We start from the raw sequence: 13615 nt of genomic DNA on the forward strand, positions 1-13615 counted from the left end.
AAATCTCAACACCAAGGAGTATGTAGCCTTTAAAAGGAAAAAAAAATAAAAAAATAAAAAAGTCTCACCTCTGAGGCCTACACTACGTAGATTCACATTTGTTTTGCCTGAAGTGTTCATTAAGGCGCAAATTAATTTGACTGTATAGTTGGTGTATTTAGTTGGTGTATTTTACATCTGTATTACGACTGACATTGCCAGCCTGACCTTGAGTCTTATGATCCATACTAACAGCATCATATGAATGTCTATGTTGCTGCAAGTTCTGGTCATAAGATCATTGGGTGGGTTGGAATTTGCATCCAAAATACGGATATGAAAATATAGCCACAATGATGCCTTGTCAACCTTCCCTAACAAAAAAAAATAAAAATAAAAAATTAGGGGCGGGGTAGATTCTTTAACATGACACTTTCATAAGAACTTATGTTAAAGCATTTAAATTTCAGTAATGATTGAAACAACAGGGCCGAATACAGACAGCATCACTGCCCCATTCCAATTACCGGTTGGGGAGTTCCGGCCCTTCTAATGCAGAAGACTCTGGGCCTCCCGCCCTCCCCCGTAAACTCCGACCCATACGACATACGGCTGGGGAGAATCGAAAGTTACCGACCGGGAGGCCTCTTTACGACCTGAAGAAGTCCCAGGGGCCTGTGAATGTGGGGCCCTTTTGTTGCCACTGCTCGCAGGAGCTTGAGCTGCGGCGCCAGAAGCTGATTCATCTTCACTGCCCCCAAAGCTGGTTATAAAAGTAATAGCTTCCTCACGCCCTTGGCTTGGAGAGCGGGAACGTGAAGCAGATGAAGTTTCCGACTGGGACCTGCAGAAAATAAAACCAGATGCATCTTACAGTCTACCGATAGAGAACATTAACACTATATAATTTATGTAAAGGGAACCTGTCATGTAAACATGGTCTCTGATCTGCAGGATATTATAGAGTTGGAGCAGCGGATCAGACGGATTATACATTTTTATGGGAACAATTTAAGTAAAGAATGCATTCACTGAAATCCCTGGTGTTGATGTATGAGTCCAGTGGGTGGTCCTGCTCAGTGAATGACAGTCTTTCCTGTATGTCTATGCATGCCGTCACTCACCAGTAGGCCCGCCCACTGAACTCATGTATACAAACACCAGGTATTTCAATGGATAAAATACACGTTATACTGAATCTTTTCCAGCAAACCTATATGTCATTCAGATCGGCTGATCCTTCTCTATACCGTCCACAGATCGGCACCGAATGTACAATGTGGCAGGTTCCCTTTAAACTTCAGGCATTTCAATTAATAAAATAGTGAACCTTTTCCAACAATCCTATATATCATTGTGCTCAGCTCATTTTCTTCTTCTATTCCATGATGAACACATTTCACACTACATTTATGTGACTGGTTCCCTTTAAAGAATCATTTCTCATTTTCTGCTGCTCAGTTTTCAGCTTTGTTGTGCAGACAGAGAATACTTAAGAATTTAAATGGAACCTGTCACACGATTAAGACCAGGGAATAGATAGCGGCATATGTCAAATGACTATTTCAGAACTGCGATTTTGCTGTAAAAAAATAAAAATAGCAACATCACACAAGTTGCAGTCGCATGTGATTTGCATTGAAGTCTATGACAAACAGGTCCAACGCATCTAGAGACATTTGCCACTGTTGCAACTAACTATAAGAGATCATTAGATTGAATGTTGCAATGTGACAGATATCAGCATGGCAAGACGCATGTCACTTTACAACTCAAACCTAATACATACAGTTAGGTCCATATATATTTGGACAGAGACAACATTTTTCTAATTTTGGTTCTATACATTACCACAATGAATTTTAAACAAAACAATTCAGATGCAGTTGAAGTTCATACTTTCAGCTTTCATTTGAGGGTATCCACATTAACATTGGATGAAGGGTTCAGGAGTTTCAGCTCCTTAACATGTGCCGCCCTGTTTTTAAAGGGACCAAAAGTAATTGCACAGATTAAATAATTGTAAATAAAATGTTCATTTCTAGTACTTGGTTGAAAACCCTTTGTTGGCAATGACTGCCTGAAGTCTTGAACTCATGGACATCACCAGACGCTGTGTTTCCTCCTTTTTGATGCTCTGCCAGGCCTTCACTGCGGTGGTTTTCAGTTGCTGTTTGTTTGTGGGCCTTTCTGTCTGAAGTTTAGTCTTTACCAAGTGAAATGCATGCTCAATTGGGTTGAGATCAGGTGACTGACTTGGCCATTCAAGAATATTCAACTTCTTTGCTTTGGCTTTTCGTTTTGGGTCATTGTCCATCTCCGCCGTGTTTTACAGATGATGTGATATGCTTTGGATCATGAGCTGTACCACGCCTTCGCCATACTTTTCTCTTTCCATCATTCTGGTAGAGGTTGATCTTGGTTTCATCTGTCCAAAGAATGTTCTACCAGAACTGTGCTGGCTTTTTTAGATGTTTTTTTTTTTAGCAAAGTCCAGTCTTGCCTTTTGATTCTTGATGCTTATGAGTGGCTTGCACCGTGCAGTGAACCCTCTGTATTTACTTTCTTGCAGTCTTCTCTTTATGGTAGATTTGGATATTGATATGCCTACCTCCTGGAGAGTGTTGTTCACTTGGTTGGCTGTTGTGAAGGGGTTTCTCTTCACCATGGAGACTATTCTGCGATCATCCACCACTGTTGTCTTCCGTGGGCGCCCAGGTCTTTTGCATTGATGACCAGTGCTTTTTCTTTCTTTCTCAGGATGTACCAAACTGTAGATTTTGCCACTCCTAATGTTGTAGCAATTTCTCGGATGGGTTTTTTCTGTTTTTGCAGCTTAAGGATGGCTTGTTTCACCTGTATGGAGAGCTACCTTTGACCGCATGTTTCCTTCACAGCAAAACCTTCCAAATACAAGCACCACACCTCAAATCAATTCCAGGCCTTTTATCTGCTTAATTGAGAATGACATAACGAAGGGACTGCCCACACCTGTCCATGAAATAGCCTTGGAGTCAATTGTCCAATTACTTTTGGTCCCTTTAAAAACAGGGTGGCGCATGTTAAGGAGCTGAAACTCCTAAACCCTTCATCCAATTTTAATGTGGATACCCTCAAATGAAAGCTGAAAGTCTGAACTTCAACTGCATCCGAATTGTTTTGTTTAAAATTCATTGTGGTAATATCTAGAACCAAAATTAGAAAAATGTCTCCAAATATATATGGACCTGACTGTATATTGCAGGAGACCAGTCAATCTGAGCGGCTGGGAGTAGCTGGCAGGAACATACCCACCTCTACTAGTCACCACGTCCATGGCCATGTTTTCAGATATGGCATTTCAGAGTGTTTTACAGTAAAACATACGTTTCTAATGAAGCAGCCATGAATCATGAGACAGATTCCATAAATGCAGGATATACTAACCGAACACATTGCAGCCTGTATGCACTTCTCCTGGTCTCAAATATACAGGACTATTTATTTTAGAAGCATTTAAAGAACCCGTCATCAGGTTTTTACCATCTCATCTGTGACTGGATAATGTAGGGGCAGGGTAAGACGCTGATTACAGCAATTTGTCACTTACTGGGCTGCTTGCTATAGGTTTGATATAATCTCCTGCTGATGAAACAGTGATTTTAACTAGAGGTCTAGTAAACCTGCTGCCATGTAGTCCTGCATATTCATGAGCTCTGTATAACCTGGACGTAGATTTCTGCCTATGCAGTGTGTACACTTAAAGCTGCCAATCAGTGGTGTAGGCGAGGTTATACAGAGCTCAGCATTTAGAAAACTGGCAGAACTAAAGAAAAAAAAAATGATTTTATCAAAACTACAACAAGCAGCCCAGTAAGTGACTTTTCACTGTAATAAGGATGTTCTCAGATCTGGTAGCAAAAACCTAGTGACAGATTCCCTTTAAGCACACACAATATAAGAAGCATTAGCGTCTCCAATGTGGAGCCCCAAAAAAATTTTAAAAGGTGAAAAAAACGATAGCTAAAAATAACAAAAATATTGGATTAAACGTAAGTTCGTACAGAAAGTAAGTCAACTAAAATACATGGCAAAGTTGCATTTTGTGATCAACCCTACTCACCTCCTGTAAGGATCATACGTTGGACTGTCTCGTCGTGCATAACTGTACAAAGTAAGAAAATAAATGGTAGTGATTTACTTTATGATGCAAGTTACAGAAGTGAAAAAAGGTCATTTATGAAGTCTGCTATTTATTGCCTACCAATAAATAGCTCTTAAGCCTAGGTGCAGATGACCGTATGTTTTCTGATATGAGAAAAATCGGGTTGATTAGGTAAATCATCCTCTGAGCAGAGTTTGATCATTGTGTGATCAGATTCTCTTGGATGAAAACATGGAAGAAAAAAAAAGTCTCCATCTTCTCCATTCTGTCGGTTCGTGGAAATGGGACTGTACTCAGATGTTATCCGAGTGCAGTCTGATGGTTTACAACCACTCATTGACTTGCATGGCCACGTGCTATCGGAATATCAGGTCACACTCGGGCATGCAGAGTTTTTTTTTCTTGGGAACAGCTCATTCCAAGAAAAAGTAAAAAAAAAAAAAAAATCTCTGACGTTTGCACGGCCCCATAACAACAATGGTCCGAGTGCGATCAGATGTTTTGTTGGTTCGCCCTCAGACCAATAATACAGTCGTCAGCACGAGCCCCAAGGCTTGCTATTATCTCATAGGAGGAAACAATTTCTCTTTACCTGGGTGGACTGATCTTTCTTCCTTTAAGTCGTTTTTCTCTAAACTCTCTTCTCTGCCGTCGGGAACGTCGTCCCTACAATTACATGGAGACCAGTTTATACAATATCACGATCCCTCGAAGACAAATGATCAATAAGGTAAAAGGGATTGGAGGGAATAATCAGGAAAATGTACTAAGGACAAGCCCTATTTAAAGAGGGCGATGTGGGCAAGATACTGTCTGAAGAGGTCAGCCTGTTGCAATGAACCATGTCACGTCCAGCTGTCTTTTGGTGCAGATCCTTACAGAATACATGGCCTTCTCCTCTTCTAAAGCTTTAGCATGTTTTATTGCTTCAGACTCTTCTTTATCTTTACGTAACATCCTAATAAAAACACAAATGTCAGCCACTGTCAGCAATATTAAACAGCACATGAATTTAGCAGAAAACTGCCTAATAAAAAAAAATGGTGTTTTTCCATATATATTGGACGGAGATTGGACCGCCCGTGGCTCTCCTAACCACAGTGTGACGGCTTCATAGAAACATAAGCAGCTGTAACACTGAGGTCAGGAGAGCCGCCGGCCAGACCGATTTATACAGCCGTAGGGCTGCACTCTAAAAAGTACTTTTTTTTTTTCACAATCAGACACAATTGTCAGGGTCCAGCATGTATGACACCAAATAGAGCAGTAGCAGCACAAGCAGGAGGCCACAAATGTTGCACTACACGTCTTGTTCAAGTACCTGACAAAGTCTCCCTCTGCCATTCCATAAGTGGTGGCCTGCTTGTTCAGATCAGCAACCTGCTCCTCCGTTATCTCATCTACATCCACTTCCACATCTGAAAATAGTAAGTTAGGAGTCGGTGATTGGTTCAGGCAATATCTGAGCTCGTCATAATGCTATTAAGTTTTTTTTTTTTAAAACCACTTTTTGCAGTATTTTCAGTACACCGCTCCCTTGTACACTGTAGAGTGCTGCGCTGCTTGACAGTTCAGACCAGAGCTATGGTTGCACCGCTGACCCGAACTGTGCGCTCCCAATACAGCTATATGGAGGCATATATTTGCGTCTGTCGTTTTTGAGAAGCCCTGAAAGAGGGATTTTTGGTACTTACCGTAAAACCTCTTTCTTGCGTCATTGGGGGATACAGGTTACCATAGGTGTATTGCTGCTGTCGCTAGGAGGCTTACACTATGCAAATAAGAAAAATTAGCTCCTCCTCAGCAGTATAAACCTACCGACAGGCACAAGGCAACTCAGTTGGTGCTAAAGCAGTAGTAGGAGCAAATATAAAAACTCAACCTATGTACCAACTCAAAACAACAGCACAATGGTCAACACGGTACAACATTAAGGGTTCTGTGTCCCCCAATGAAGGCTCCAAGAAAGAAATTTTACGGTAAGTACCAAAAATCCCTCTTACTTGCTCGCTTCATTGGGAGACAAAAGTATGCAGAGAAGGGTACATGGGTCAGCCGGTGGGAAACTGCCGCCTGCAGTATCTTCCTACCCAGGCCTGCATCAGCAGAGGCATGAGTATTCACCTTGTAAAACCTCACGAAAGTGTAAAGGGACAACCAAGTGGCGGCCTTGCAGACGTGCAGAGCCGAAGCCTGGTGACGAATGGCCCAGGAAGCTCCCACAGCCCAGGTAAAGTGAGCCCTCACCCCTGGTAGAGTGAGCCCTCACCCCTGGAGGAGGCTGTTTGTCCTGAACGTGGTATGCTTCCAGAACCGCTGAACGAATACAACAAGCAATGCTGAATTTTGAGGCTGGGAGCCCCTTTCGACGACCTTCAGAGACGTCAAACAGGGAATCGGTCTGACAAAAAGCAGTCCTGGGAAGGTAGACTCGAATAGCCCTGATCAAGCCCAACTTGTGGAGGGATCTCTCCAAGGGATGAACTGGAGAGGCACACAGAGAAGGAAGGACAATGTCCACGTTGATGTGAAAGGCAGAAACTACCTTTGGCAGAAAAGGAGGAACCGGTCTGAGGACCACCTTATCCTGGTGTAGAATCAGGAAAGGAGAACGGCAGGACAATGCTGTCAACTCGGAGACCCTCCTGATAGAGGTGATGGCGACCAGGAAGGCTACTTTCCATAAAAGGAGGGAGAAGGAAATATAAGGAATTGGCTCAAAAGGCGCACGCTGTAGGGCGCCTAGGACAAGATTGAGATCCCACGGATCGACCAGAGGGTGGTAGGGAGGCGCTAGGTGAGCGACGCCCCGAAGAAAGGTCTTCACCTGAGAAAAGGAAGCCAGATCCCTCTGGAAGAGAATGGACAGAGTGAATACCTGACCCTTTAGGGTAATAAGGGAAAGGCCCAAGTCGAGACCTGTTTGCAGAAAACCAAGGACGGAGGGAAGGGAACAAGTCATAGGAAACAAACTGTTTTCCTCGCACCACCGGAAGAAAGCCTTCCAACATCTGTGGTAGATGCGTGATGACGACGGTTTTCTTGCCCTAATCATGGTTTGTATGACCTCAAGAGAAAAAACTGTGTCCCTCAGGACCGCGGCCTCAATGGCCATGCCGTTAAAATCAGCGACTGAGAATTCGAGTGGAAGATGGGCCCTTGTGAGAAGATCTGGACGGACTGGAAGCCTCCAGGGGACGTCCGAGAGCATGTTCACTGGCTCCGCATACCAAGCCCGCCGCGGCCAGTATGGAGCTATTAACAGAACGGGGACCCCTTCTGCCTTTATCTTTTTCACGAATCTTGGAATCATGGGAAAAGGCGGGAAAAGATAGGGCATCTGAAACTGGGACCACGGGATCAGTAGTGCGTCGCAACCGCCAGCCATCGGGTCCCGGGACCTGGCTACGCACCGGGGGGACCTTGTGATTCGTTTGAGAAGCCATTATGTCAACTCCGGAACGCCTCACCGCAGACAAATTTGGTTGAAGACGGCAGGGTTGAGAGACCACTCGCCTGACGACTCAGAAAATCGGCTTCCCACCTGGAATGTGAACGGCTGATATGGCGGGGACATGGCTTTCCGCCCAACGCAGAATCTTTGTTACCTCTACCATAATCTGCTTGCTGCGAGTCCCGCCTTGGTGGTTTATGTAAGCCACGGATGTGGCATTGTCCGACTGAATGTAGACCGGCTTGCCTGCGAAGAGCGACTGCCAGTGGAGGAGAGCAAGAAGGATTGCCCTGATCTCCTAGAGATTGATTGGGAGGAGGGCTTCCTGGATGCCCCAGCGACCCTGCACTGTGAGATGGAGGAAGACCACTCACCAACCCTGAAGACTGGCATCGGTGGTGATGATCTGCCATCGGAGAGGGAGAAATGACCTCCCGTGCAGGACAGAGGCGGATAGCGTTCACCAAGTGAGGGACTGCCTCACATTGAGAGGTAGAAGCACTGGCCGATCCAGGGAAACTGTTCTCTTGTCCCAGGTAGACAGGAGGGCCAGCTGGAGAGGGCGGGAGTGGAACTGGGCATAAGGCACTGCTTCCATGGTGGCGATCATATTCCCCAATACACTCATGCAGAACCGAAGAGGAAGAGGGACTGGGCGCTTTAGGGCTTTGATCCCTTGCCGAACTTGAGAACTTCTCCTTGGGAAGAAAACTCGAGCTTGAATGGTGTCGCATTCCATGCCCAGAAATACGAGAAGTTGAGTTGGGATCAGGGTCGACTTCTCTTTGTTAATTATCCAGCCGAGATGGACCAGCGTGTCCAGAGTGATCTGGAGGCGCTGATCGCAGTCTCGGCGAGACGGACCCTTGACCAGGAGACTGTCGAGATAAGGGATTATGAGAATCCCCTTGGAACGAAGGATGGCCATGACCGCCGCTATGACCTTCGTGAAGACCCTGGGGGCAGACGCCAGGCCAAATGGGAGCAGGGCTGTGGAGTCGGTAAGCCACAGTTGCGACTCCGACTCCTGGATTTTATCAGGCTCCGGCTCCTTCATAAATGGCCAATTCATAACAACAAATTTACTGTTGTAAAATATTAAACATCGTGCTTATTCAGTTTCTCACCATCATATAAGTAATCAGACCACTTAGAGCAAAATCTACATTTATTAGAATACAATTAGAATATAGCAAATAACTTTTATAAACTTTTCTAAACTGTAAGTAAATATGCAATAAACACTTATGCAGTTAATAAGAAGAAATCTATAAATTTGTCCTCAGAAAAAGTATTGCCTCTGTCAGATCCTCCTTCATGGATGCCCTCAAATCTGATCTAATTATTTTGAGAGCAGAGAACAACCTCTCTACACTAACTTGTGTTGGTGGCAAAGCAGTAACCACTCGGGCAACATCTCTGACAATGTCAGGATACAGAGGAATCGCTTGTTGCACTGTTATTTTTGATGAACGGTCAAATTTCTCAATTTCTTTTAGTGCACATGAAAAATTCTGCTGAAATGTACTGGCTGTGTTCCTTGATGGGGATGACTCTTCTTCTATGCGGGAACGCTTTGCACGGTCCTTGTGATCCAAATATTTTTCGAAATTAAATTCTTCATCAGTTGATGATGAGGGTGAAGATGTGGCAGGACGACCAAATTCTTCTTGTTCCTCCTGACTGTTCTGCAACCCTTTCATCCTTACTGCTATTTCAAACAGAGCTTCTTTTCCTTTACTTAGCTGTTGATCATCTAGAAGAATCCGATGCATTGGGTCTACATAAACAGCTGCCAAAAGAATGTTATTTTGTAATAGTAGCTCCTCTCTCCGTTTCATTGATGTAGCAATGCCACTTGCAATTAACCCTCCTCTTTGGGACAGGCGAAACATCAGGTTCTTCCACTCCTTTAAGAAAATACCTGGAGTTAAGTCCTCTGCTTGTAATTTTTTAGTCACTGTAAATGGGTGCTCTAGCAATTTTTCCAGCTCAGTCACCTGATTCCACTGACTTTCATTTAGCGTCAGTTGAGGGTTAGCCATGTCTACAAGAAAGGTTTTCAGTTCAACCAAGCGCTGAATCATTAAGTACTGCCCCATCGTGTGGCTTGATCAATAATTGCCCCTTTTCCAGCACGTCTCTTCAAAATTGAGTCAACTTTAGGGGTTCTGGCAACAGTAGCCAATTTTCTCACCTTGCCAATCAGTGCAGCAGCATGTCCTTCTTGCAGACTGTCTATTATAGCCAGCTGTAGCGTATGCACAACACAGCGCATGTGATGAATGAAAGAACATATTGACACAGTTTCAACAAGATCATCTAAACTATCATGTTGCTATTCATCTGAAGCAACTTCAGTTTGCTCCTCAGTTACAATACTGTGTTCCTCTATTTCAAACATTTCTGTGTCTGTGGACCCAGAATGTTCTTCTAGCTGCTGGTCACCATCATTACTCTCATTCATTAGCTTAATAGTACTTATCATATTTGAAGCATTGTCAGTTACAACAGAAAGAACTTGCTCTTTTTTTAAGTTCATAGTCTTGCAGAACCTTTTCCACCAAGACCTGGAGAAACTCACTGGTGTGATGAGCTTTGGTGTCTTTTACTGCCAATGTCTTGGTAACTATTTCATTTTTGTCACAAACAAATCGGACATTGATGGCAAAATAGTTCACTCTGTGACGTGTGCAGGCATCCATTTTAAGAAACAGAAAGCGTCCCTTGAGAGTTTTTTTAAGTTCTTCCTTTTGTTTAAAAGCTTCTTCGATCACTAATTTTCTAATACTCTCTCTTTCCAGAGAAACACCAAGCTTGCGGGCCATTTCCCCATTCAGTCTATGGGTATAGAATGTCCAGTCGTTTTCTTCCCAGGAAACGTTTGCCAGGATGTTCCCAGTGTCTAGATGTAGTAGCCTCAAACTCTTTGTGATTGGGAAAAGTTCTGTAGGGACGTTTCACAAGTTTGAATGAAACGGAGTCGTCCTGAATAGCCACATCTTCCTCTTTTATTTCGATGGTTTGAACGATGGCCGAAATAAGGCTACCTACCATATCCTGCGTCCCAGAAGCCTGATCTACATCCGAGTCAGACTCTGACTGAGAAGCTACATCCGACCCGATGTCCACCTCCGAGGAGGGGGAACGGGTAGAGAGGGGTATTCTGGATGCTGCAGAGGGACCCGGTGAACTGGATGAGGAGCTAGACAGAGTCCGCTTCCTAGATCGTCTTCCTGATCTGTCCCTGTGAAGGTCGTGGTCAGGTGCATGCGAATCACCGTGGGAGGTGCTCTGAGCACTGGTGGCGGCAGATAGATGCGGCATACGTTCCAGGACCTGTACCAGGGACTGGGATATTTTAGTCACGCCTGAGACCGACTGAGACATGGCAACAGTCCACTCTGGAGGGGGAGGTGTGCTCTCATCCCGGGCGTTAGAGTTCTCCTGAGGGGAAGACATGGTGGAAGGACTGCAGGATGGGCAGAAGGGCGACAGCTGGCCTGAAGCCCACTTTCTCTTACAGCGGACACAAGCGTAGTGAATCACCGTAGGATTGTAACCAGAGGCACTTGCGGGGTTGGGCATAGGTAGAGCCTGTGTGAAACTGCAGCAGGATGCTATGAAGGCGATACTGCTGTGGGGAGCTAAGAAGAAGTAAAGTGGCCAGGGGATGGGAGAGGGCAGAGCCTACCAGATACCCAGCGATTATGCAGCAGCGCGCAGGTAGCTGTGTCCCCCGTTGTACAACGCAGAGATGTGTGCACGCCATATCACTGAGGACGCTGCAGGAGCTCGGCTGTCAAGATGGACGTTGTGCTTCCCTGTGGCCACGAGACGTGCTGAGGCGAGCGGTGGGCAGGGCTAACGTGCAGAGCAGTCAGGGTTGTAAGAGACTCCCTGTAAATGGCCTGTCGGCCCGGGCGCAGAGAAGGGGGTGTGCCCGGCAGGGCGAAAGTGAAACCTGCGTCCTGATAGGCTGACACGCCTGAGGGGGCGAGTCCAGCCTGAAAATGGGCCTAACGCCCATGGAAAGTGAAAGCGGTGAGGCGATTGGCTGAAAGGGCGTGACCGGCACTAAGGACGTGCTGATGATGTGTGCCGGGACTGAAAGTGCCAAGCGGGGGGCGTGTCTGGCAGATGAGAGGAGTGGGCCAATAGGAGGAATGCCGGGGGCGTGACCTAGACGGAGTACAGCCGAGGCAAGAAGCAGCCTGTAAAATGGTGGAGACCGTGCACTCAGGGAACAAAAAAAGGGCGCGAAATTTGAAAACTAAGTCCAATGAGGAAGAAGAGTGCAGGGGCCTATATACTGGTAACCGGGGGAGCGCTGCTGCGGGGGGGGGTGGGATTTGCAGAATACTACCCGCTATGCGAGTCCAGCTCCTCTTCATACTGAGGATCGCATCAGGAGCCCTCGGGAGAGATGGTCCTGGGAATGAAGATCCTCCAGACGGTGCAGAAAATGGCGTCAACCCCTTACGAAAAGGGGTGAGGCCACCGCAGGTGACCACCGTCTTCCTCTCAGCCCTCTCTGAGTAGAGGGGTGAGGAGGGGAAAAGGCAAGGACTGGCCACCGAAAGTCGCCCTGAAACACCCATAGGAGTGACAGGGGACAAAGTCCTGCCAGTGGGTCCGAGAGTGGGCGATACCACACTGCTCTCTCGGCCGCATAAATGTGGGAAAACAGGGTGAGAAGTTGCACCATGTTTCCCGATAAGCTGAATCTGAAAAAACAGGATTTTTGGGTTGCTTACCGTAAAATCTGTTTCTCGGAGCCTTCATTGGGGGACACAGAGACCATGGGTGTATGCTGCTGCCACTAGGAGGCTGACACTATGCACAAAAAAAGGTTAGCTCCTCCTCCGCAGTGTACACCCCACCGACCGGCAGGGAATTCCTCAGTTAGTGAGAAAGCAGTAGGAGAAGTAACAGAATAGATTGAAAACAGAACAAACAACTCAACTGTAACCAATCAACCAAAGTAAAAACAGGAGTTGTAGAACATGGGAGGGTGCTGTGTCCCCCAATGAAGGCTCCGAGGAACAGATTTTACGGTAAGCAACCCAAAAATCCTGTTTTCTCGTTCGCCTTATTGGGGGACACAGAGACCATGGGACGTCCCAAAGCAGTCCCTGGGGTGGGAAACAAACTTCCATCAGGCCAGTGGACTCACCACCGCTGCCTGCAGAATCCTACCTAGGCTGGCGTCCGCCGAAGTGTAGGTGTGGACCCTGTAGAATTTCACAAACGTGTGAACCGAAGACCAGGTTGCAGCTTTGCAAAGCTGCAGCACGGAGGCTCTGTGGCGTACCGCCCAGGAAGCACCCACTGCCCAGGTAGAGTGCGCTCTGATCCCCGGAGGGGCCACTCGATGCTTAACCCGGTAGGCCTCCAAAATTGCCGATCTGATCCAGTGAGCAATAGTAGCTTTGGAAGCTGGGTGACCTTTCCGCACCAAATCTGGAAAGACGAAAAGAGAGTCTGTCTTTCGCAAGGAAGACGTCCTAGACAGACTCATCGCCCTGACCAGATCCAGCTTGTTCAGGGACCGCTCCCGAGGGTGAGTTGGACTCGGACAGAAGGACGGCAGAACAATATCCTCATTGAGGTGAAAGGAGGACACCACCTTCGGAAGAAAAGAGGGCGGAGGCCGCAGAACTACCTTGTCCTGGTGAAGTACCAGGAAAGGAGAGCGGCAAGAAAGAGCCGCCAATTCCGATACGCGCCGGATGGAGGTGATGGCCACCAGAAAGGCTACCTTCCAGGAGAGAAGGTAAAGGGAGACTTCTCTGAGAGGTTCAAAGGGAGAACCTAGCAGAACCTCAAGAACCAGACTAAGGTCCCATGGATCCACGGGCGCTCGATACGGAGGAGCCGTGTGAGCCACGCCCTGAAGAATGGTTTTGACCTGAGAGCGGGAGGCCAAAGTCTTCTGAAATAAAATGGACAGCGCCGAAACTTGACCCTTCAAGGAACTGAGAGCAAGCCCCGCATCCAGCCCTGCCTGAAGAAACGCCAGAACGGAAGGGAGGGAA

The 13615-nt window shown here is 46.4% G+C and overlaps 1 protein-coding gene across 3 annotated transcripts in view; it reads right to left on the reverse strand.

Moving 5' to 3' along the window:
- The window catches only part of CLASRP (CLK4 associating serine/arginine rich protein), a 105059-nt gene that overhangs the window by 22140 nt on the left and 69304 nt on the right, over positions 1 to 13615 (reverse strand). For all 3 annotated transcript variants that reach the window (XR_012220752.1, XR_012220753.1, XM_073549374.1), the window contains exons 8-12: positions 5445 to 5541; positions 5003 to 5081; positions 4716 to 4789; positions 4082 to 4123; positions 617 to 823 (exon numbers count right to left, since the gene is read on the reverse strand). Coding sequence is in view for 1 of the 3 variants with exons in the window: in XM_073549374.1 (XP_073405475.1) it covers positions 617 to 823; positions 4082 to 4123; positions 4716 to 4789; positions 5003 to 5081; positions 5445 to 5541 (499 nt within the window). In the remaining 2 variants the exon portion in view is untranslated. The remainder of the gene's footprint in view (positions 1 to 616; positions 824 to 4081; positions 4124 to 4715; positions 4790 to 5002; positions 5082 to 5444; positions 5542 to 13615) is intronic.

The sequence above is a fragment of the Dendrobates tinctorius genome, unplaced genomic scaffold (assembly GCF_039654945.1).
Source record: "Dendrobates tinctorius isolate UK_male_01 unplaced genomic scaffold, ASM3965494v1 ptg000158l, whole genome shotgun sequence".
Classification (NCBI taxonomy): Eukaryota; Metazoa; Chordata; class Amphibia; order Anura; family Dendrobatidae; genus Dendrobates; species Dendrobates tinctorius.